Source organism: Microtus ochrogaster, chromosome 17 (assembly GCF_000317375.1).
Source record: "Microtus ochrogaster isolate Prairie Vole_2 chromosome 17, MicOch1.0, whole genome shotgun sequence".
NCBI classification, from domain to species: Eukaryota; Metazoa; Chordata; class Mammalia; order Rodentia; family Cricetidae; genus Microtus; species Microtus ochrogaster.
The window spans coordinates 14812372-14837369 of record NC_022019.1 but is presented as its reverse complement, the minus strand read 5'-3'; the positions used below and the strand labels follow the sequence as shown (position 1 = coordinate 14837369).

The window sequence follows — 24998 nt, the reverse complement described above, 5'->3', positions numbered from 1 at the left end:
TTAGGTCACCCAGCACTTACAAAGCCACCAACCTACTGTGGGTTCCTTACACCGTGATATGCCAAAGACCCGACACACGGACCCCAGCCCCCAGCTTCTTACCCTGTGGGCCAAAACCTGAATGGGGAAGTTTCGAAAATTTTCTTACTGGCAAAACGTTTCCGTATAGGATAAAAACCAAAAATTAATTCAAAATCAGACCCAGAGTGAACCCATGGTGGTCCTGGCAGAGTTCACCACATTGTGTCACAGAGCCTCGCCACGGCTGTGGTTCTGATGGGCACATGCACTTTGCATTCTGTGATCATCACTCCATGCAGGGTCTTGCAGGAAACACGGCTCAGACTGAGGCCGCCCAACCTCAGGAGTTGCGGTACGTTTCAGCCCATGCAATGGTTTTCTCCTGCTTCAGAAACAAAATGGCTTAATTACAGGAAACAGAATCTCTTGGTGTCCTCCTTTTATCAGGCCTAGGCACGTTTAGTATCAGAGTAGAACATCTTTGAATTGGATTGCGTTAGGACATTTTCTTTTTAAAATTGCTGTTTGAATTTCATTTTTTTTTTAAAAAAATATGGTTTGCTGAATTGTGGCTTGGGATTAAGATAGAATTTCCAACAACTTCTGAAGTGGCCCTGTATTAGTTGGTTTTCTATTGATATGATAAACGACCATGACCAAAGCAACTTAGGAGAGAGGTTTATTTTGGGCTTACAGTTTCAGAGGCACCATGGTGGAGTGGTGTAGCAGCAAGCAGCAAACAGGTTGGCTGGAGCAGAGCTTAAGAGTTAGCTGGAGGGGGCTGGAGAGATGGCTCATCGGTTAAGAGCATTGCCTGCTCTTCCAAAGGTCCTGAGTTCAATTCCCAGCAACCACATGGTGGCTCACAACCATCTGTAATGAGGTCTGGTGCCCTCTTCTGGCCCGCAGGCACACATGCAGACAGAATATTGTATACATAATAAATAAAAAAATATTTTTTTAAAAAAGAGTTAGCTGGATGCAAAAGCTGTGTACTTCAATGTAGATTTTGGCTCCTTTAAGACAATGAAAGTGGGATGTATTTGCAACAATCTTTCTTACAGCACCATTTATGACGGTTAAGGTCTGTAAGTCCACATATCCTTAATAATGCAGCCTGCTCAAGTCTGTTTAAGCAGCCAATGAAGAGCTATAGAGTCGCTAAACAAGCAGATGGAGTTGGAGATACGGCTTAGTGGGAGAACACTTGCCTAGTGAGCATAAGCACTGAGTTCCAACATCTCTCACACACACACACACACACACACACACACACACACACACACACACACACACAACCATGTCATGGTTTCCTGTGCAGAGGGTGAGGGGCATCATTCTCTTGTATTTATTCACTCATGTTACTTGAATTTCACCATGCACATAGATTTCTAAGATTACTCATGAACTTCAGACTTATACAACCAAAATCATACGCTGTTAAGAAACTGAAAATACACTTTAATATCAGGAGTGAACTTGAAATTTGTGTAACAGTCTGACAGGAGGATAGATGCCTAACAGGTTAACAAAGCTGAGGGTCTTCGCTAATGACTACACCCAGTTGCATGAGATATTCAGAATTCCCCATCCAGACACAGAAAGATAATTGCTGTTTCACAGAAAGGGGAATTACACATAGTTTCTCTTTTGTTACCAAATCTGTAACTATAATAGGCTGACAAACAATATACATTTTAAGTTTTATTTATTTTTACATGAATGAGTAGTTTGCCTACATGTAAGACGTGGGTACCATTTGCATACAAACGTGCACTAGTGCTTACAGGTCAGAAAAGGGTGTCACATCCCCCTGGGACTGGAGTTACAGAAAGTTGTGAGTGGCCATGTGGATGCTGGGAACTGAACTCAGGTCCTCTACAAGAGCAACCAGTGCTCTTAACTCCTGAGACTTTTCTCCAGATCCCAAATTATAAATTTTATGGCATTTGAACTCAATAAATCTGTAAAGAAGATTTTCAGAAACAAAAATCCCCAACTGTGCAGCTTAATTATACTAAGCGTGTGAGAGATGGCCTATGCTATTGTAGCTATTGAAACTCAATTATCTAAAGTTCTCTAGTTAAAGATTCAAATCCAGTTAAGACTCCAAAAAAAAAAAAAAATCAGGCCACAACCTAGGACTTTAAAATCTAAATGCGTAACAATTTACCATCACCAGCCTATGGAGAAGAGCAGCTATTATTGACTATGGTTGTGGGACTGGAAGTTCCTCTTGCTGGCGATTTCTGCAGGTAGCCAGGTGTGCCAGCAGGAACTGACCAGCCTCCCTGTTGGTGGGATTCACTACTATCACAGGATGGCAGTCTTTAGAAGCTGTGTTTGGAGCCTGTCTTAGAGGGTTGGGTCACAGCCAGCTTCCTCCACGTTGCTGGGCTGGTCTGAGGGGGTGAAGCCCAGAAACATGCATTTCAGCAGTCTCTTTGGGGTTGCTGATGTCACCAGGTCAGGGAATTAAAAGTCCCAAAGACATCACCGAGCTTTCTTGCAGTCCCTAAATGGAAGCAAATCCCACACAACTCATGCCCTTTATGAACCGTGACATCTACCATACTCTTAATCTCAAGTAAAAAGATAAATCTTAAATAAAAGTTAGCTGCGAGCCATCATTTTGGATGAAGTCTGAAAGTTCTGAACATGAAAAGCATCTTTGAAAATCATTAAAATGTAATCGTTGGTTTCTGGTTAAGAGAGGGTCTCGGGAGTGATCCTTAAACTGAATTTAATTAAACACAAAAGTTGTAAATTCCAAGACACAGCCACTACCACTTAGGTCTTCATTTCTGTGGTATGTGTGCTTAGACCAATTTAGGCACACAACAAAGGCCACATGTGAAGGAACGCCAACCCCACCGAGCGGTTCTGAGTGAGCGGCCCGAATTCCATCCAATTAGTTCTCCAACTAAGAGAATGCCATGCCTCTTGCACTGTGGGGGCGCGGGAGTTGCTCCTCCTCCTTCAGTTAGCTTGGGCACATCTGGTGCTGGCTCCATAGAAGGTGAGCATTGTAGCCACCAGCTGCGGAAGATCAAAGTCGTGCTTCCAGCCCCAGTCCATTCGGGCATTGTTGTCATCTAGTTTCATGGGCCAGCTCTCAGCTACGGCAAGACACAGGAAAGAACAGTTGGTTATCCAGGCTCTGTATTTGGGTTTCATATGAAGTCACAGAAAAGAAAATCTCATCTCTGAGAGAACTGGGGCGGGGGACGGGGAGGCAGACCAGACTTTCCTAAAGATTGACAGCAATCTAAGCCTTAGTTCTGGGTCACTAAAATGGGACAGAGCTAAACAAACAGCCCTCGGAAAAACCACAGCCTTCTGCTAGTTCAGCAGCCTCCATAAGGCCCCATCTGCTGGCTCAACAGCCCTCCCCTCCCCAGTCCTGATAAGTAAAGGTAGCTTTCCCTACCCTGCTGTTGGAAGGTCCCTAACCACCAGGACCTCCCACCAATCAGTCCCCAGACTAATCTTTCCTCCACCAATCAGACCCAGATTAATCCCTCCTCTCTGAAATTACCCTAACTCTGCTTAAAAGGAGCCTGTGACCATCTTTGGGGGTTGCCAAGTGTCACCCCAATGTTGGAATTAATAAGGCACTCTTGTTATTGCATACATGGGCTGTTGGTCTTCTTTGGGGCTTCTCTCCGACCCTAACAGTCTCTGACTGGAATAGACCTCGTATGTGCAGGGCCACCTCATCAGAAGCCATTGGGTACCTGCACTGGGGTTTTCATATTATTAAAAAACCTCACATGGCTTTGTAATGGAACATTCTTATATCCAGAAGGGTGTTCCAGGCCATGGATAACAATAACACCATACGAAGGCCCAAGCCTGTTTGCACACTGCCTTGATTTCATCTGTTCCTCCCTGCTTCATTAAATTGTGCAAAGGGGACATGGTGCCGGACTATTTCCTGAGCTGGAACCTTTCTCCCGAAGACCCGTTTCCCCACACGGAAGCATCTGTGAACGGACCACCGCGATCCTCAGTCTTAAAGCCTCCTCACTTGAGTGGCGTGGAGATTTTCAAATCCATTTGCGAACTAGAGGGGGCTGGTGTGGGGGCCTACCTATGGCCTGCCGGAGGGGATCCACACAGTAGGTGATCTGGAAGTCGGGTATGTGCTTAACGATGGCCCGTGCCAGCTCCTCGGGGGTGAAGCTCATGGCGCTGATGTTGTAGGTCCTCATGGAGAGGCGCTCAGCAGGGGCCTCCATGACTTCCAGGGAGGCCCTGAGGCAGTCGCTGATGTACATCATGGGGAGCCTGGTGCTAGCCTTGAGGTTGCACTCAAATGTGCCTTTCTTTGCTGCATCATGGAAAATCTGGACTGCGTAGTCTGAAAGAGAACCCCCTCCGTGGCAGCCGGAGCAAGGAGGCTCCGGTCTGAGTTGCCAGTGCTCTTAATTCAGAAACTCTTTAGACTATTAAAAATGGGAGACTCCCCCAAAAGATATGAATAGTATGGGCTATATCAAGATTTACTGTTATACACAGGTAACTAAAGAATTTTTTTTGGTAACTAGCGAGATAAAAAAACACTCTACTTTCCAATTTCCCTTGAAATACAGGGAAACTAAGGCAGCCAGTTTACGGACGAAGCAGGGTCTCCCCAAAACAAGAGAATTTAAGGGTGAAGGAGGCTGGAGACTGCACTTACCAGTTGTTCCTCCTCCAGGCTGGGATTCTGCAGAAATGATTCCAGGATATCTTAGGCACCGGAAATCTAACCCATACCGGTAATAATAGTACTAAGAAAAAGAAAGACCTTGCTAAAAATAATAATAATAATCCTGTAGTTCAGATAAAACAAAGAAATTGCGTTTTCCCTAAAATACCCCATGCAGTTAAATTAAATGTTCTTCAGAAGAATAAACATTTAGGACCTGCAGGATGGCTCAGTGGGGAAAGGCACTTGGCACACAGCCTGGTGACTTGAGCTGGCTCCTCAGAACCAACATAAAGGTGGAGAGACTCCACATTTGTCCTCCAACCTCCCCCCATATGCTGTGGTACATTCGTGTGTGCATATACACACACAACATACACACAAACAGTGTTTACAAGACCAAGTTTTTCACTTTAATAATACTCAATGATTTATCTTCTGGGAATCACCATCTTGATGCTACATCAAGGTAATATCAAATGATAGAGCAGCCTGCAGGTGGCACTCCTGCTCCCTGCCTGCCCTGAATGCTGCAAGCTTGTTCCCCTGCAGAGAAATTTGACATCCAGTAGCTGAAGGGCCGGACACTGACCCACAGTTTGCTATAAAACAGTAAAAGTGTGGTTGAAGTTTTCCACAGTAGGAAGTTTCGGGGCTGGGGAGATGACTCAGTGCTTCTGGCACAGTCACGAGGAGCTGAGCTAGAGTCTGTAGAACCCGTATAAGAAAACAGGACGCAGCATGTGCCTGTAATCTAGTACTGGGGAAACTGAGAAGACTCAAAGCCCACAAGCCTGGCCTGCGCGTTCCAGGTTCTAGTAAGAGACCCTGTCTCAAAATGTATTATGGAGAGGAACTGAGGGAGACACCTGACCTCCGGCCTCCACACATAGGAATACACAATTCTCTCCTTCCCCATGCCCTCCCCACCCCTGTGTCTCCGTCACTCTCACTTCAGAAAAGATTTTGACACTCCCACCAGTAATTACAGTTGAGAGCCTTGCAAACAAGTTGGGCAACAAACAAGGTGGGAGGGGTTTCAAGGCCAGGAGTGTCATGGCTGTAGGCAAGCAGAAACCTATAGCTAAATTCTTCAGTGCCTACAAGGGAAAGGGCCTACCACTTGACCAATAACACACCAGCTAAGTAATCATCTCCAGGGTGTAATCGTTCCCCCCCAAAATAAAGCAGGAAGTGTCTGAGGCAGAAAAAAAATGGGGTCAGACACATAGACTCATCTAGCCCTGAGCATTTTTTAGCAATCTTGCCGAGAAATGCTTACTTCTCCCATGAGCTCTGCGTGGACCTTGGATACCCCATAGATGGTCCTGGGCCTTTGAATGCAGAGATCAGGTGCAGGGTTCCGAGGAGAGGTAGCTCCAAAAGCTCCAATTGTGCTGGGCACAAACAATCTCATATTGAATTCGGCTGCAACATCTAGAATGTTATGCAGTCCTGAAATGAAGGGACACTTATTACAATCTGCAACGGAGACGCATTGCCAAGAGCAGGAAAAACTGGCCCCTTTCGGCTAGAGCCAGCTGCTCACCAGTTATATTTACATCTCTGGCCAAGGCCACATTTGCTTCTCCGACAGCACTGAGCAGTGCACTGTAGTGAAAGATCCAGCTAATCCGGTGGTTCACCACGATCTCACGGAGTTTCTTGTAATCCAGGATATTGGCATAAATGAACGGGCCTATAAACACAGAGCAAGAAGGGCTGCAGTGAAGCTAAGTGGATTCCCTGGCCCCTGCCACTGACTTGAGAAAATCTCCTCATCCTCTCTTACCCTTCCTCCCCAACCTTCCTTATGGAAAGCACAACCTAGCTCTGTAGCCTAGGTTGGACTAGAACCATGTGATTCTTCTGCCCTAGCCTCCTGAGCACTGGCTTAACAGCCATGCTCCAGCTTCTGTGTCTGGTTATTTATGTATATCTCTTGTGTATGTTTGTGTGTGTGTGTGTGTGTGTGTGTGTGTGTGTGTAAATCTAGGTACCCAGCATCCAGGCTGGAAGAGGGTGCTGAAATTTTGGGGGGTGGTGCTCATGAGTGCAGGTCCCTGTGGAGCCCAGAAGATGGTCTTGGATCCTCTAGAGCTGGAGTTACAGATGCTTGGGAGCCACCTGATGTGGGTGCTGGGAACCAAACTTGGATGCTCTGAAAGCGCTCTTAACACTAAGCCATCTCCCTTCTCCACATTTGTCAAGCTCTTTTTTCTCATCACACTTTTTGTTTGGGGGCTCTTTAAGACAGTCAGATAACCAAAAACTCAAAAGATAGGAATCAAAGCTTTTAGTCCAAAAACATTATTGAAAGTAATATTCAGATATCTTATTCCAGAACTTCAGGCTCCACGGAGCACTTCTGTTCCTTGTCATTTGAATGGAGCAAGCACACTTTTAAGCCAGGACCGTGCCCAAATCCCTCTTTGAGTCGACTATACACGGACTCCATTGAGCTGCCTCTGTGGCTGCATTTTGAAAAGAGAAACATCAAGGACTATCCATATCTTACCACTGTGGAAGACGTGAGCAGGGGGCTTCTTTATGTCTGATAAGATCACGTTTTCCTTCCCAAATCGTCTCCTGTAGGGAAAGAAAGCCCCCCCCATCCCCCACAATGAGTCGGCAACATCAGGAATACAAGTCTTAGGTAACTGGTTATTTCTAATAGGCACTGCAGTTGCGGGGCTTTGCCTTCCTAAGCTCAGCCCTCATTTTCTCTCCCCAGCCTGATTCTCTCCTTCCGCCCTTCCCCCACTACACTGGTCACCAGTGCTATCTCCAGATCCTTGGCACTTCCTCTTCTCCCTCATTCTTTTACCCTACTAACTTCAACCCCAGACAAGACCCTTCCAGCTCCTGTCAGCACTGGCCCTGCCCTCTGCTCCCAAACAGCTGAAAGGTAAGTGATTCATTTGGGGTGATGAGTCTCACTGTATCCAAGTAGGACCGAGAGCAAAGAGCTGGTTTCGTGACCAAGAGGCAGACTAAATTGTATTTTAAGTAGATATTTAGATGTGACATCTTAGAAGCAGAAAGAGGCCAGAGGCAAGAGAACAAATAGATAATGCTGACAGAGACCACTGTGCACCCTTAAGAACTTGATTCTGAAGCTCTTACCTCAAAAGGCCAGCAAGTCCTATTCCCAGCTGGCCAAGACCCCCTAGGTGAAGAAGAAAACAAGATGAGACCTGAGTGCAAATCTATTCTCCGAGCTTAATAGTGGACTAAAAACCCCCAGTCGTAGTGGGCTAAAGCCCAGGACCAAGCTGATGCAATCACTGAAGGCTACTCTCAGCAGCACAGCAGTGCTCTCAGAATACAGGATAGCCACTGTCCAGCACGGACAGGCATCAATGCACGTGAGGGTTTGAGGCAGCACTTTCTGGTAAGGGGTGCCCAAGAGGAAAAAAGCAAGGACATAAGCAGAAAAATAACACTAATGCTGAGCCCAGCTCCAAAGAGAGGAGAACAAGAAACCATTTGACAAAATGATAGGACAAGCTGGTATGGTTATACCCGCCTTTAAACCCAGCACTTGGGAGGCAGAGGTAGGTGGGTCTTTTGAGTTCGAGGCCAGCCTGGGACACAGCCAGAGCTACGTAGTAGTAGAGAGACCCTACCTCAAAACAGAGTAGACAAACAATAGAACAGAACCAAAGAGGAGCCACTACGAAAGAAGTGATACTAGCTTCCTAACCTGGAGTCTTAAAGACAGTACGGATAGGAAGCCGGAGCCAAGGGGCTAGGAACACATTTGGAGGAGGACCACTATAAATTTCATGTGAGACACTCATGTGGCAGGAAGATAGATCAGTGGAACTTCCTGCCAGTTAACATCTCTAAAACCCTAGAGATGATTTTTTAGTGGAGAAAGAGAATGAAGCAAACACACAGAGAGCAAGACAGGAAAGAAGTGAAAACATGACAAGGAGGGGGAAATAGAACTTGTCCGTCAAGTGAGAGGTTGTCTTGGGCTGCTTGGGAGCACTCTGTCAGCGGCAAGGTGGAATGCATAGTGCAGGGGGTGGGGCCAGGCACTGCACATTCTAGAAAAGGCAGATCAGGGAGTGGTGCTGCTGGTGATAAGCTCAACAGCGACAAGAAGCTCGGGCAGTGCTCACATCCCATCATATTTCCAGTATACTGAGCTCAGTAATAGTGTGTGATGGGCGATTCTGGGCTTAGGCTGGGGAACCCGGTCAAGGAAAGACGTGCTGAGGAGAAAGATGAGTTCTAGAACTCCCACCCTTCCTATCCACTCAGTTTTGTTGGCATGACCTATTACCCATAATGTGGAAGGAACTCAAGTTCCAGGATAGCTATTTGGCCCCGTGCTGGGGACTGTTATGTTAAGGTGTACTGCTTTTGTTTATGCTTCATTTGTTTAACTCTGTGAAGCTGTGATTCTTTGCCTGTCTAAAACACCTGATGGTCCTAATAAAGAGCTGAACAGCCAATAGTGAGGCAGGAGCAAGGATAGGTGGGGCTGGGGGGTAGAGAGGATAAATGGAGAAACAAGGAAAAGAAGGAGCTTGAGAACAAGGAGAGGAGGACATCAGGGACAGCCACCCAGTTAGTTACACAGCAAGCCACAGAGAAAGCAGTGGAGAAAGGTATACAGGAATAGAGAAACGTAAAAGCCCAGAGACAAAAGGGAGTCAAGATAATTTAAGAGAAGCTGGCAAGAAACAAGTCAAACTAAGGCCAGGCATTCATAACTAAGAATAAGTGTCTGTGTGTGATTTATTTGGGAGCTGTGTGGTGGGCCCCTCAAAAGGCCAAAAGAGTAAACCGTCATTCAACAGCTCTGCATCCCTAGGTCCCTTCAGAAAAAAAGGTTTTGTTAGAGAAAGGAAACATAGGCAATGGTTATGAATAAGAAGGAAGATGTCAGCCAGAACCACACCATCTTGTAATGGTCCTCCATTTTACTTGAACTGCTAATTTCAGAAACTAGAGACTAGGCATTCGGTAGACTCCCAGGTCAGCAGGCAGACAGGGAGAGAGGCCACTGCGAGGTAACAAAGATGGGGAAGTTCCAAGAAGGCTGGCTTCTTCCTTGCCCTCATAACCTCAGACAAAAGCCCGACAGCTTAAAACAAAGGCCTTGTGGGCTCCTTCTTCCACCAGCAGGGTCCCTAAGATGGACGGACTCAACAAATTCAAGGCTGGATCAGAACATGTCACACAGCTGTTGTGGGCCCATCAGCCTGTCTTTCTTCAAACTGACCAATCCTAAATTAGAAAAGGAAAACTTCTCAGAACCTTTAAAATCCCCAGCCCTCCAGACGAGACCAGATGTTCAGCTTCCTCAGTTCCTCTTCATCACCCCTCACCCCGACTTTGCAGAGGGTTTTTTCCTCTGTGTGCCCGCTGTATGTGTGTTTCCTCACCCCTAAGAAAAAGCCTTTGCAATTGCCGGTTCTGTCCGCTAACTTCAGTCTGCTGTTTGAGATGTCTCCGCTGCTACCTGGCAAGCTCGAGCATTTCCCTGCCTTTTAATTCTTTAATGGCAGAGAAAATGAACCCCATCCAATCCCTTACACGGTAACAAGACGACAGTAATTGTTGGTTTCCAGAATTAAAGTCACTTGTTTTTCTGGATTCCTGCTCCCCTCACCCTCATGATTAAGAGACGTGGACTGCAGGCATGTACGTCAGGCTGCTTAACCACATGACAGAGACCTGGACTGCAGGCGTGTACGTCAGGCTGCTTAATCACGAGACATAGACCCGGTCCGTCCTCTGAAGCCACTCTGCCATTTGTGCCAGAACTTTCCTCAGAGCCCCTGCTATGCCTTCGTTTCTTTGTCAACAGCGCGAATGATTCTTCTAATAAATACTTTACCCCCAAAAAACAATTTCTTTGAATCCAAACCCAGAACTTCTCAAAAAAGGCTGTGTCTAATCAGAAAAGGGTTGCCAATTCAATAAAAAGCTATTTGTGATGGCATGCCTCACTCAGAGACCCCCTTTTTACAGGGCAACCACTAGACCCAGTCCTGATGGTCCCCTGGAAGCCTGTTCGGATGGTACAGCACGTCACAAGAAGCAGCTCAGAGACAATGAGGCTCATGCCACTAATGAGGAGGGGACAAACCAACCTGTGATGAAGACCCGCGGAGGCTCTGTTTCGGAGAGCGAGGTGGAGTGGAAGCTGTCATCTGCTGGGATTCGACAAGGGGAGCTGCCTAGAAACCGCAAGGGCAAGACAAGCTTCCAGCGGCCAGAGGCTTTGCTCTGTGCTGTCCCACTGACCACCAGTTTCAGCATCCCGAGGACCAGCATCTGCCCTGTGGATAGCCTGGGAGAAGGGAAGGACAAGAGTCCATTACCAACCTTACATCCATCAGCCCCTGGAAAAAGCTGCTCTCCTGAAGTCACATCCCAGCTGCCAGTTCACGAGCAATTCGGGAATGCTCAAGACTGAACTCCTGACTTGTCCATAGGAAGCCAGTAAGTGCCTACTTGGATTCAGGCCCAGGGACAGAGGGGTAAATGTTCACACAAAGCCTAACCTGGGGTAATGCTGAAGCTAAACCAGATGCCAAGCTACACTGGGGGTTAATGCACAATCAACAAACACCAAACAACAATGACAATGACAAACCCAAACCAAACACTGGCCCCCAGGTGGTGGGAGCTTACTACATGCTATCAACCTGTGCACAAACCATCTGAGGGGACAAGCAGGTCCCAGACTAAATAGCCAAGCATTGGCCACCTGTGCTAACACTTCAGATGTTATCTCTGGAATGACCCCAGGCTGGGAAAGCAGATAGGGGAGGAGACCTGGCAATCTTTAGTAAGCTGTGAGCAGCCTCTGTTTGACTCCCACATCCTTTGGATGGCTCATTTAGAGAAAACTCTGTTCTCAGTGCTTCCATGACCCCAAATGAACATTAACCTCCCTCCTCCTCGTCCTTGCCTTCACTACCAGCTAGCTAACAGTGGATGCTTGCCTTGTCTAGGAAGTTAAGAGGTTGGGACACACACCTGTGTCTGCACTGTGCCCTGAAGATCACCACCCTGTCAAAAAAAAAAAAAAAAAGGAATCATACCCATACAGACAACTGAACTTGGAATCGTGGAGAGTTGGGGTGTTATAGAACCAAAGATCAATTTAAATCTATCTTAAATCATAAGTGTAGCACAATTAATAAAAACCCGGAGACAGATATTGGGGTTCAACTTGAAGGTCAGAAAAGCAAAGAGGCCAGCCACTGACTCTTACCTCTGCCTCAGTCTGAAATGGCGATCCTGTCTCCAGGAATCTCAAAATGAGATTGAGAGCTGTCTCCTCCCATTTTATATTCTTCTCTAGGACTGGGATTAAAGGCATGCACCACTACCTCCTGGTTTCTTTAGCAAACTAGTGTGGCTACTGGGATTATAGGGATGTGTCGCCATTGCCTGGTCTATAAGGCTGACCGGGCGGAGGGCTGTTTTACTCTCTGATCTTGAGGCAAGCTTTATTTATTAAAATACAAATGAAATATCATTACACATAAGTCTCTGTAATAGTCACCTTTTATCCTCCACTGTGTCTAACCTAACATGACTTATCAGGTAAATCCTTTCAGAATATATTAGTTTAGCAGACTCTCACCAATCCTAAAGCTAAGGCTGTCATCAGTATCCGAAACATAGCGAAGATATCTCTGCTTTGTAGTAAACCACCTACCTGATGTTTCCACCAGTGGGTTTAAAAAAATGCCTTGAGCCAGGCGATGGTGGCACTCACTTTTGATCCCAGCACTCGAGAAGCAGAGGCAGGCGGATCTCAGTGAGTTCAAAGCCAGCCTGGTCTAAAAGAGCTAGTTCCAGGACAGGCTTCAAAGCAGCAGAGAAACCCTGTCTTGAAAAACAAAACAAAAAAAGTGCCTTAATTTAGGACATTTTGTTCTGTAATGAGTAAAATTGCTTTCCTCCAAGTGTGAGTGCCTTTGACCCAAGAACACAGGTTGAGATATGTCAAATTACATTTCATGAGTGTGTGCAGTAAAAGGGTACCAGCTTGAGAAAGCATTTCATACCCTTATAAGTCATGGGGGGCGGGATAGTATGAAAAGTTAAGGCGATTAGATTCTGGTGGCTGCTGGTGGGGCAGAGGGGATCCTTCATTCCAGGCCACTCATAAATGAGCCTGGAAGACAGCCTTCCTGTCATGGGCACACTGCTCCAGGTTATCCACATTATAGGGAATGTCTGAGACTTCCTCAACCACCCCCAGAGGAATGTTGTTGAAAACAAAATCCTCCCCTGCAGCCAAGACCAGGTAAGAACTCACTTTGAGTCACTTTATCAAAAGGAGACGGAAGAAGCCCCGAGACCTCTGGATTCCCCAGGGTGCTGAAACTCAAGGACAAATTGCAATTCTCAGAAGAAAAAGAATGAATTGCCACAGTTAAAAGGGTCAAGAAAGAGCAAACTCTGGGACACCGAAGGTCCCCCATCATTCCCCTCCAGGAAGACATCAGAAGGCACCCTGTGGATTCTTCGCTAAAAGGCCAAGTGTTTTACCCTGGCACTGTGGGCAGCATGGACCTGTGCTGGCTCTTCCTAATCCACTAAAAGCCCACTTTGGTCCTCCCTTCATGCCACAGGCTGGCAGGACTGTCCTGCTCTGGGATGTTTGTGCCTGCTGCCCTGCCCTCCCGCTGAAGGATCTATCAGGGGATAGCTTTAACACACCAGTCAGACATCAATCAGAGCCACAGAAACTTCTACCCACACAGCTGCTTTTCCAAAGAAAGACTACTTACTGCCTTATTCTACTGTCTTATTCCTGCCCGGTCCATCTTGACAGAGCCTCGTGCTGCATAAAGCCATTTGGCTCCACAGTAGGCCACACAGGCAATGGCAACTCCATAAGATAATACAGCGAAGGGATGTTGTAACCAGCTAGGTGAGTGATAAAATTACCTGCAGATGCATGCCTCACGTGTCTCTGCTGCTGTGTGAGCTGACTAGACTCAAGGCAGCAGCCCTTGAAATGCCCAGTTTCAAGATTCCTTTATTTTATTTATTTTATTTTATTTTGAGACAGGGTCTCGCTGTGCAGTCACAGAGATCTAACAGCCTCCCAAGTGTTGGGATTAAAGGTGTGTGCAACCACACCCGACCTCCTTTATGTTCTTAAAAACCGTGGACTGAAAGCTGGGTGTGGTGGCCTACGCCATTAATCCCAGCACTCTTAGAGGCAGAGACAAGCAGACCTATTTGTTCAAGGCCAGCCTGGTCTACAAAACAAGTTTCAGGACAAGTTTCTGAAGGGCTGGAAAAGATCCCATTTCTGTGCTGGGCCCTTTTGGGACTTTGAACTACACCCCCAGCCACCAAGATAAGCTGAAGGCTGCAGGACCCCTCTTTAGGGGAAATATTAACTAATGGGGAAACCTAAGTTACACAAAGTTACTGACTGCAGTCCATTCCCCCACCCGTAGTCATACAGAGAATGTTGACCACCCAACTTCCCCTATCAGCAGGCAGCCCCTGCAGTTAGCAAAGGGTCAGCAGATGTCTGGTGGAAGTAACCAGAGGGGCTGTTGCTATCCCCCCTGGATAATAATAGCCTATCAGGTACTAACAGCTGAGCTTTACCTACCCTTTAGCCAATTGTGATATTGGATAAGTAATTCTGTATTTTGAGATGGTAATCTTGTGACTGTCTTGTAATTTTTCTCTTTATAAACCACTTACAATAGACAGGGTCCTTCTCCCTCTCTCTGCTGTGTCAGACTGTGAGGCAGAGGGCCCGTGCTAGCCTGTACTTAAATGAAACCTTGCTTTTGCATTCGGAAGTGTGGCTCTATAGTGGTCTCTTGGGTGTCCAAGGACTCAGGCATGCCATTTCTGTCTTGAAAAACACACACCAAAAAACTGTGGACTGAAATATATATGTGAATAACATCATCCATCAATATCTACACTATTAAATATTGCTCAAATTATTAAAGAGATGTTTATTCTTATTAATTCATTTAATGATGTTAGCATACACGCATTTATGAAAGAAACTGTGTTTGCCAAAGCAAAAACAGAAATCACATAGTGAGAGGAGTCCATTGTCAGACATCAGCTGATTCTCATACTTGCTTCCACACTCAGTCTGTCTTGAGATTTCACTGAAGTAGCTTCAGAAAAGGCAAACTCCCACAGCAGAGTGGTGGGACAAGTGGGTGTTTCCAGGCATGTATCTTAGTTCTCTAAAGTTCAAAGTTTAACTGACCTTTAACGTGTGTGTGTGCACGCGTACGCAATGCCTGGACTTGTTAGTACCAGGATGCCCACATGTGTGAATGCACGTGTGTGGAGGCCAGATGTTGAGGTGAGGTTGGGTATCTTTCCTCCAGCCCTCTCTACTTTTCATTTTTGAGAGGGAATCTCTCATGTAGCCTGAAGCTCATCAATCCTGCTAGGCTGGCTGGCCAGTGAATTTCAGGGATCTCCTTTTGTGTCCTTCTAGCCCCACCCCCAAAACATACACACCCAGCCTCCTCCCCAGCACAGAACTTTGCACACAGACAATCAGCAGCATGCTTGGTGGTTTCTGGAGATCTGAACTCGACTGGTCCTCATGCATGCATGCCAAGTACTTTGTAGTACAGCTGAGCCATCTCCCAGCCCCTTTAATCCGTGTCAAAGGCCAGCTCCGTGGAGGCTCTAACGTCATCACTGCACACCTTGCCACACTCCTGCCTGCTGGCCTAGCTAACACATGGGAGGGTATTTTCAAGACAGGGTCTTACTATGTAGCTCAGGCTGCTCTGGAACTCACAATGTAGACCAGGATAGCCTAGAACACAAAATGATCCACCTCCCAAGCACTGGAATCTAAAGGCATGAGCCAATACACCCAGCTCTCTTAGCCTGCTTCTAGCTCCAAGCACTGGACTTCGGAGAAATGTTGGTTTGGTGAGTCAGGAACTTCTTCCAAGTCAATGATAGCATACTTGACTCTGAGGTGTCAAAGCCACAATGGACAAACACCATGAGCCCCTTTCCTTGTTCCTTTGCAGGAACAGGCAACTTTGCTCATTTTTAGAATCCATCTGCTGAATCCCCAAGCATGCATAACCATGTTCAGTCCCTCCATGTTGCTGTAATGTTCTATCGACAAGAACTAATGGTCCAGCTCGTGCTTCAGTCCCACAAATGCTTTACCACAAGACACCATCACAATTGATAATACAAGGGGAGCTTCATAGGTCACCATCCAGCATCCTGTAAAGACCTGCATTCAGAAGCCAAGGCTTCAGAAAATTAAAGGTTCCTAAGGAGCCGGTGAAAGTGATTAGAGCCAGCAATTACTTTACTTCTGTTTAAAAGTGAGGCAGGTGCAGTCCTTCAATTCTTTCTTTTAACTTACTAATTTTTACTTTATATGTATGTGTGTGTGTATGCCTAAGCATATGTATGTGCACCACGTGAGTGCAAGCACTTGCAGGACTCAAAGAGGACATCAGATCCCCTTGGAACTGAGTTAGAGACAGTTGTGAGCTGCCAGGTGGGTGCTGGAAGCAAAAATCTCTGCATGAGCAGCAAGTGCTCTTAACCGCTGAGCCATCTCTCCAACTTCCCAGTTCTGTCTTTTCATTGGCAGCATATAGCCACCAGGAATACAATGACCCCCAGCAGTGTGCTGCATTGCCTTGGCTGACACTGCCACACCAGCAGCCCCCGAGTCCTTGGAACCATCCTCACAGGTTCACCCCAGCTCCACCGAACATGAAAAGGCAATTCAACACTTGGACAGTTTTGTTTCCGACCCTGTACCAAGAGTTTCTCCTGTGGCTGGTCTGGCATGGACTCATAAGCACACAAGCAACACAGTGAATCCAGACACCACTGCAAATTAGTCGTTCAGTCTTTTCGGACGCAGCTAAGCCTCCTCCAGTCAACACGCCACTGGAGAGCAGAAGTGCTGTGATTCCCTTCGGGTCCTTTCCCCTCAACAAGACGTTACTCTGTCTCTCAATGGTGCAATGTGATTATCTATGTTGTTTGATGCTCTGTCTGGTGACCTGTCCAGCTTGATGTCTCAACAGCTTGTTCTAGTCTGAAGATCTAAAATAATTTGGGATTTTTTTTTTAATGAGTTTGAACTATCTACTTAAGACATTCAAGTCCACACTTCTCAGAGGGCTCTAACTGGCTTGTCTTGGAATTATGCTCCAGGCATCATTGTGTTATTTAGAACGAAGGTCTGACTGAAGATCCACAGGGATGCAGGAAGCCGAGGGACGCTTTCAGCCCCTCTTACTCAGTTTTGCCCATTTCTCTGGATAAATTCCCCTTCACAAGTCAGAGAACTGGCTCAATGTGGATGCTCATATCACCCTTTCCTACCCTCATGGGCACAGATGGCACGGCCAGTTATGGGCTGGCAGCTCAAGTTTTCTGTTATCCACTGGCAAATCAACAATTCATTCTTTAGCATTAAAAAACATAAAACGATATCCTTATACTGCAGTATTATTAAATTTAAAGACAACTGGACATTTAAACATTTAGCACAGTTTTCCAATCACGATGGAGTACATTCTTGCCTTTTGATGCCATGCCCTGTAGATGCAGGGAAACTTGAACCCAAAGCCACAGAGAGAAGAACGGGCTTGGGAACGTACAGTAGAGCAAATCACTTTCATTCCTGAAAACACACAGTTATCCCCCGAGCCTAGAACCCAGAAACAGAAGACTACTCATGCATACCCCTCATTAGCTACCAGAAGCCAAACTCAGCCACAGATCCTGAGTGCACTGGGGAGAAAATGCAAATAGCACCATTCCCTCCCCCCCCCCCCAGTGGTGTGACCTTGTGGACTCCATGAAAGGTCTCAGGGATCTCCAAGGTTCCCCAGATCATACTCTGAGAACAGCTTGCTGGGCCAGAAAGTAAATTTGCGAAGAGCAAACAAAGATCCGTAGTCCCTCTCTGTTAAAATCAAATAGGCTATGGGCTCTCTCCCAAGCGCCTAACAGACTTAACTAACTCCAAAGGATGAAAAAGGACAGCGCCCTCTCCCCTCAAGCCACAGGATGCCTTCTTCCAGCCAGCACGTGGAGGGACCCTCAGGGACACTGCGGAGAGGGGACTGGCACCAGGGACCTGGGTGATGGAGATGGGCTCAGCACTCAGCTGGTTTTGTTTGTATTTGTGTGGGTGCAAAGGTCTCACGTGCTCTGCTGTAAGCAAAGACAGCCTTGAGAAAAGGCTCAGGTGACTGGAGTGTAGTAGCCTTGGCTTCAGGAGATGGCGTTTGCATCCCCAGAGGGCACTCCCAGCAGCCCTACACAGGGAGCAGAGGCCGCCAGGACTTTCCCTGTGCTCTCTTCTCAGACAAAAGTGACTCAGCTTTACCTCTGGGAAGCGGGATCCTGTCACAACTGTCCTGAGGAGAAACAGTTCTGTCTTTAGAAACAGCCATTCCCACAAGGTGGAGACATGGGTTTTCCTGAGTGCTCTAGCCAGCCCAAGGCCACCTTGCATTTCTAACTGCAATCATTCTTAGCCACAGAAACTAAACGGAGACCTGGAAAATCTTAAGCCCAGCATATGAAGCATAAAATAAAAAGTACCCACCTCGAATGGCTGACTAGGTAAAGAAGGAGTGGTCTCCAACACAGCAGAATTTACTTAGCTTCTGAACAAAAAACAAAAGCAAAAACAAAAAAACAAAAACAAAACAACAAAACTAGGAAATCTGACACGTGCTACAAAATGAATGGGTGGCCCTTGAGGATGTACTGTGAGTGAAATAAGGAGGTGCACGCCTGGTCCCACCCGTGTCCCTTACCGTCAGAATTCACAGGAACAAAGTAGGACCTTGGCTTGGGGAGAGAAGGGCATTCCCGAGACCCACTACATTTAGGGAACACTTGACTTTTTTTTTTAATGATTTATTCAACTTTATGTGCATTGGTGTGAAGGTAATCAGATCCCCTGGATGAAGTCTCAGACAGTTGGGAGTTGTCATGTAGGTGCTGGGAACTGAACTCAGGTCCTCTAGGAAGAGGAGCCAGTGCTCTTAACCACTGAGCCATCTCTCCCAGCCCCACACTACTGACTTTTAAAGGTTTACTTATTTGTGTATGTCGTGAATAGGGTGCTTTGTCTGCATATACGCCTGCACACCAGAAGAGGGACTCAGATCCCGTTAGAGAAAGTTGTGAGCTGCCATGTGGGGGCTGGCAATTGAACTCAGTACCCCTGGAAGAGCAGCCAGTGCTTTAAACCTCTGAGCCATCTCGTCAGCTCCCCACATTACTGACTTCAAAAGTGCTTAATGTGATAAGTCTGTTGCTAGCTGCCTGTAGCCACGGTTAAACAGAAAAGAGTTTGAGGCGCTCTCAGACTGAGAAGCCTGAACACCAGGCAGTCCCCAACCCCTATTGTGTCCCTCCCCTAAGGGCACAGCCCCTGCTTCTCAAATCTGCCCAAGCCCTTTCTTTCTTTGCTGTCTCTACTGGAAAGTTGCTTTTCTGTGTTCTCATGGCTAACCGTACAAAGTAGAGGGTTAGTCCTGTGCCCGGAAACCTGTCTAGACAAGGCCAGCATTGCCTGGGTGGCAGCACCCTGACTCCAGTGTCTTCTCCCCATCCTAGTGGGTACTGTCAGCCACACCCAACATCATTCTCACTGGCCACAGCCAGCAAGCAACAGTCAAGGCAGTCTGGACTTTAAGATGGAAGGGTACTATTTTAACAGTAAGGGCCCATGGACAAGCCAAGCACTGCCTAACTACCGGGACTTATGAACCACCTGCTTTCCTGAAGTCATATTTAGCCCCATAGTTTTCTTTGAAGCTGGAGTCCTTTCCTATTTTGTAGATTAAGTGTCCAGGATAAGGTGGACATTAATGATCAAAGGAGGTGAAAGGTCTGCTGAGTCCCAAATCTCCTTGCTACCACTGACTACAGCCCAGCTTCAACTTCCAGAACCCACATGGTGGAAGGAGAGAAATAACTCCCACAAATTGTCCTCTGATCTACACATCCACCGCGGCAGGCGACCCACACATATGAAGAAGAGAGAGGGATACACACGCACCATGGCAGGTGACCCACACACATGAAGAAGAGAGAGGGATAAAGATTTAAAAAGAAAGAAAGATAGATAGATAGATAGATAGATAGATAGATAGATAGATAGATAGATAGATAAGGTCTCAGTTTCAAAGGCACCTTCCGGCCCGCCCAGAACTCTGGGCAACAGTTCAGAAACCTCCTGGGGATCAGGACCGGGTCTTGCCCGGCTCTCACAGAGCCTGGGTGGTCTCCTGCATCCTTATTCTCCGAAATCGAACAAAGTCACCATATCGAGAGGCTTTATTATAAGCAGACAACCTAGCAAGGCACCTGGCAAAAGGCTCTGTCCATGTTAACCCCTTCCGCGTTATTAAAAAAAAAATCTGGAATTTACGTGAGCTACAAAGGGTCTTAGAGGAAGGTCCGACTCACCTCTGTCCGACCTTCACCTGCTGGGATTGGGAAACCACCTCGGGAACCTGGGACAGTCAGCCTCAGTCTGCTTCCTGGCGAAAAGCGTGTGGGGGCCCTCCCAACCCATCCTTCCCTGAGATCGCATCCCAGATTACTAGACAAACCAGTTTTCTGGGAACCGCGTGCCCATTCTATTGCTGGGAGGTTGAGCAGGAGGGAGCTGGCCCCACTTTGTCACCCCGGACTGCGTGGACGCCCACCTTTCGCCTCCAGGACCAGCGTAGCAGTGGCCGGGGCCCCCCAAGCCAGCCAGTGGACTTCGCTGGTCGTCCTGAGCCCCGAAGGAGGATTTAATCCCCGAGGACAGAAGCGGAGGGGATACGTCGAACCATCTCCCGCACTGACCTGTAGACGCGAAAGACTGGGTGCTATGAATGCCACAAGGGAGCCGTAGCAGCACGTGCGGAATCAGGAGGTTGGTTAGGCCCTTTATCCTCTCTTCGTCCTGGACCCGCCTAGCCCCGTAGGATTCCCTCCCTCCCACCCACGGCTCCGCCCAGGCCGCCAGAAGCTTTGCCCCAGCCACCTCATCTCCGCCCCTGCCGCCTGTGGCGAGCCTATACCTGTACCTGGAACAGAGCTGCCCTCGCGGCTGCACCAGGGCGATTCCACTCCCATCCACAATTGACAGGGGTTAGAATTCGGGACCTGCAAGCTGCAGCTGGAAAGATCTGCTCTGGACCTGTGTCTGGAAACACAAGAGCCAGGCACTTAGTCCTTGTAGTTCCCTGCTGGGAACACCGAAGTCAAATACGTGGCTTCCAAGGCAAGCACCAAGCAAGCATCATTGGGTAAGGAAGGGGCTTAGAGTGGCAGCCTCCATCAGACCCCAGCAAGAACGCACGACCAAGGGGCTTCCATCTGGATTTGAAGGAGCCTTGGGTGTATCTCCTTTGGTGGTCCAATATTGTAGCCGTCCAGCCTGAGCAAAAATATTTTACATTTGGGGGTAGGCATGAGCCCCCGCTTGCATGTGGAGGTCGGTGGACAACTTACAGCAGGGTTCAGGTGATTGAACTCAGGTTGTCTTGTCAAGCGATCTCTCGGGCTAATACCTGGAAGTTGGACTTGGGGGATGTGAAGTGAATTTCCCAGGAAGGGGCAGAAGGACAGTGGGAATGGGGTGGGGAGGGCAGCATCAATGTTAAACATTCCTCAAGGTTGACTGACATATTAATTGTGTGGAAAACCAGGCTGTTACAGGTTGGGAATCAAGATTATATCTGGCCATCTTAGTCCCTGGATATCCATTTACTGCCCACCCCTTGTGTGACCAACATCCTTGTGACCATTAGGTAAATCCTTTTGGAATGTACAAACAATACTCCTAGCTTCTGCCAACACTGTGCCCCTTAGGTTTTTGTCAACTCAACATAAGCTGGACAGATCTGGGAAGAGGGAACCTCGTTTGAGAAATCGCCTCATCAGATTGGTCTGTAGTTACATCTGTGGGGCATTTTCTTGATTAATGACAGACAGTGCAAGGCCCAGCCCATTGTGTACCTGGCACCCCTGGGCAGGTAGGCCTGGGTTGTGTAAGCTTAGCCAGTAAGCGGTGTTCCATTATGATCTCTGCTTAAATTATTGCCCAGGCTTCCCTGCAGGACAGACTATAACAGTCTGTGAGATTATTCTCAACCTGTGGGTCGTAACCCCTCTGGGAAGTTGCATGTCAGATAACCTGCATATCAGATATTTATATTATGATCCCTAACAGTATCAAAATTACAGCTGTGAAGTAGAACAAAATAATTTTGTGGTTGGGGGTCACCACAACATGAGGAACTGTCTTAAAGGGTTGCAAGCATTAGGAAGGCTGAGAACCACTGGGCTATAAGCTCCTTTTCGCCCAAGTTGCTTTTGGTCATGGTGTTTATCGCAGCTATAGAGAGAAACTAGGACACATCCGAATAAGATGGTCTTCTGATAGTGTCTGAGAGCTACAGCAGCTAGGACACATCTGAATAAGATGGTCTTTTGATAGTGTCTGAGAGCTACAGCAGCTACTTCGGGTCTCCGCTGCCACTGCCTACCTGCTGTTTTCACCCGTGTGTTTTAAAATGTTTTAATTCAAGCCAGAGAAATGGCTCAATGATGAAGAGCACCAGGAACTGTCCCAGAAGACCTGCTGTGATTCCCAGCACAGATATGGTGGCTAACAACCATCTGTAATTCCAGCTCCAGGGCCACCTGGTGCACCCTAGTGCAAGACATACATGCTGCCCAAACATCCATACGCATAAGATGAAATAAAATATTTTGAAAAAGTCTAAAATTTATGATTTTGTTTTGTTGTTATAAGAACTATTCGAAGGTGTAGCCTTATTGGAGGAAGTGTGTCACTGTAGGGATGGGCTTTGGGGTCTCACAAGCTCAAGCCTGGCCATTTTGTCACACTTTGTTCCTGCTGCCTGTGGATCAAGATGTAGAACCCTCAGCTTCTTCTCCAGCACCATGTCTGCCTACATGCTACCATGCTTCCTATCATGATGATAATGGGCTAAACCTCTGAAACTATAAGCCAGCCCCAATTAAATGTTTCTCCTTATAAGAGTTGCTGTGGTCATGACGTCTCTTCACAGTAATAGAACCCTTAAGACAGGACCCAAACACGTAATTGAGGAATCTGCCTTGTAACAAGACCTCTAAGTGATCTATGGGTCCCATGGCGTGGGCGACACAGCTGTAAGTTCCCTTCTAACATCCCTGAAGTGCTAAGGGTTGGTCTCCCCTACACGAAGGCCTACTAGATTTGAATCCTGATTGGGTGACTAAAAGGATCCAAGAAAGCCAGTCCCATGTTGAGAACACCCTGCTGGCAGCTTCCTGGCTTCAGAATCACAGGCAGCTCTTGTGCCAGCCTGGCTCGCCAAGCCTGTGCGTGCCTTGTATCCGGTGACTTTCGTCAGCAAAGAAAGCTTCTGTGAGGCCAGCTTAGACACTGAGGGTAGAGTTTCCCTCACATACTTTGTGGAGGCTTTGGCTCTCAACACAAACCCAAACAATTAAAGAGGATAAGCATCCACTAGTCCCTACCTAAGGGATCAAAGGGATGGGAGCATTGCAGAGTGCTCCCCTCTGGACCCTGGAGTAGGTACAGACCACACCCAAACACCAGTTTCCAACACAAAGAGAGCCTTTATTAAGCAAAGCAAAGAAGCAATATGACTGAATCTGAGTCTAGGAGAAACAGCAGGAAATAGCTTTGCAAGTGTTAGTTTTAAGAGGAGAAAAAGGGAAGGTCTGTGTTAGGATGAGCTAGGATAGGTTGGTAAATTCTGATTGGGTATGTTAAGTGGGTAGCCAAAAGGGGATTTTTTTTTTTATTCCTGGACCTTGATGTTTTGATAGCTGTACCCTGGTAATCAACCTCAGGAATGAGTAAGGCATAGGAAAGTGGCCAAATAAGGGAGTAGATCGTGGTAGCTAGCTCTAGGAATGTAATCTAACAGTTTAGCAAGGCGGAGGGCAAGATCTGTCAGTGCCGTGTTTGTCATGCTCAGGCCTGCTAGAGATCTTCGCGTACTGATTCAAAGACATGAGTGTGGACTGGGGGTGTGCCTCAGCTGGCCCAGAACTCTGAGTGGTGGCACACCTGTAAAGAGGAGCAGAAGTTTAAGGTCATTTCAAGTGAGGTAGCAAGGTCAAGGCCAGCCTGAGCTGAGACCCTGTGTCTCAGTGATTGTTCTATTGCTGTAAAGAGACACCAAGGCATGAAACTCTTAGAAAAAGAAACATTAATGGGGGCTTGCTTGCAGTTTCAGAGGTTAGTCCATTCTTATTGTAGTGGGGAGCATGGTGGCATGCAGACAGACACGGTGCAAAGAAGTAGCTGAGAATTCTACATTCTGATGTGGGAAATGGGAGAAGACAACAGGGGTGGGGGGAGGAAGGAAGGGAGAGAGAGAGAGGAGAGACAGAGACAGAGAGAGAGAGACAGAGAGAGAGAGAGAAGAGACTGGACCTGGGCCTGGCTGGGCTTCTAAAACCTCAAAGCCCGCCCACAGTGACACACTTCCTGCAACAGGACACCCCTCCTAATCCTTCTGATCCCACTCCCAGGTGACTAAGTATTTAAATATGTGAGCTTGGATGCTAAAATCCTTGGCTGCTCAATTCTTTATATGAAATAGCATGTTTACATTACATCCTCCTGTATTGAATATGTTAGATTTTCTCTAGATTTGTAATGCCTAATACAATATAAATGGTGCTTACACTATTTAGAGATTGTCACATTCAGTACAGATACAATGCATTGTTAAATATTTTCAGTTCATGATTAGCTTGGTCTCTCTATGTGAAACCCTCAAACAAGAGGATGCACAGGGATCTGGTCTCTGCCAGGAGTAGTCCCCCTAGGATACAGAGGGATGGGTGTAGTTAAGTAAGTTTGCTTGGCGTGGGACTTAACATAGTAAGAATGAGAAGGGGCAGATATATGGACATAGAAACATACAGGGGTTTCTCCCACAGTGCCAGTTAAAGCCAAGATCAGGAAATGTGTCTATAAGCCAGGGAAGGTCAATGGTTGGCTGCCAGAAAGCTATATTTAAATTGCTAATAAGGAAAGAATTCTACCCAAAATTTGTTTCTAGAGTATTTTTTGACTTTTTTTTCCCCTACCATTTCCTCTCTTACTGCTGTCTTCCATGTTGAAAAGTTGGGTGTTTTGTTTTTCATAGTGATAAATTTTTATTTCCATCTCATTTACTATTGTTTTTTGCATTTTCTGATTATAACGAGAATTAATATTGTGATGATCAAAGTG

The 24998-nt window shown here is 46.9% G+C and overlaps 1 protein-coding gene across 1 annotated transcript; it reads right to left on the bottom strand.

The window, feature by feature from the left end:
• Positions 1-1661: 1661 nt before the first annotated feature.
• LOC101986754 (L-threonine 3-dehydrogenase, mitochondrial) lies at positions 1662-20631 on the bottom strand. The gene is made up of 10 exons (XM_013349259.2): positions 20573-20631; positions 11720-11752; positions 10828-11027; positions 7841-7883; positions 7233-7303; positions 6264-6413; positions 5997-6169; positions 4706-4796; positions 4115-4384; positions 1662-3140 (listed from the first exon to the last, which is right to left on the bottom strand). Exons 3-10 carry the CDS (start codon positions 11009-11011, stop codon positions 3001-3003), a joined length of 1122 nt encoding a protein of 373 aa, XP_013204713.1. The 5' UTR covers positions 11012-11027; positions 11720-11752; positions 20573-20631; the 3' UTR covers positions 1662-3000.
• Positions 20632-24998: the final 4367 nt, after the last annotated feature.

Bases quoted from the DNA above. Each gene is read 5' to 3' on its own strand.
- LOC101986754 (XM_013349259.2), bottom strand. From the start codon at position 11,011: ATGCTGGTCCTCGGGATGCTGAAACTGGTGGTCAGTGGGACAGCACAG. The intron at 4,385-4,705 runs GTAAGTGCAGTC...GTTCTCTTTCAG, and splicing joins GCCTGGAGGAGGAACAACTG to ACTACGCAGTCCAGATTTTC. The intron at 3,141-4,114 runs GTAGGCCCCCAC...GTCTTGCCGTAG, and splicing joins TCCCCTCCGGCAGGCCATAG to CTGAGAGCTGGCCCATGAAA.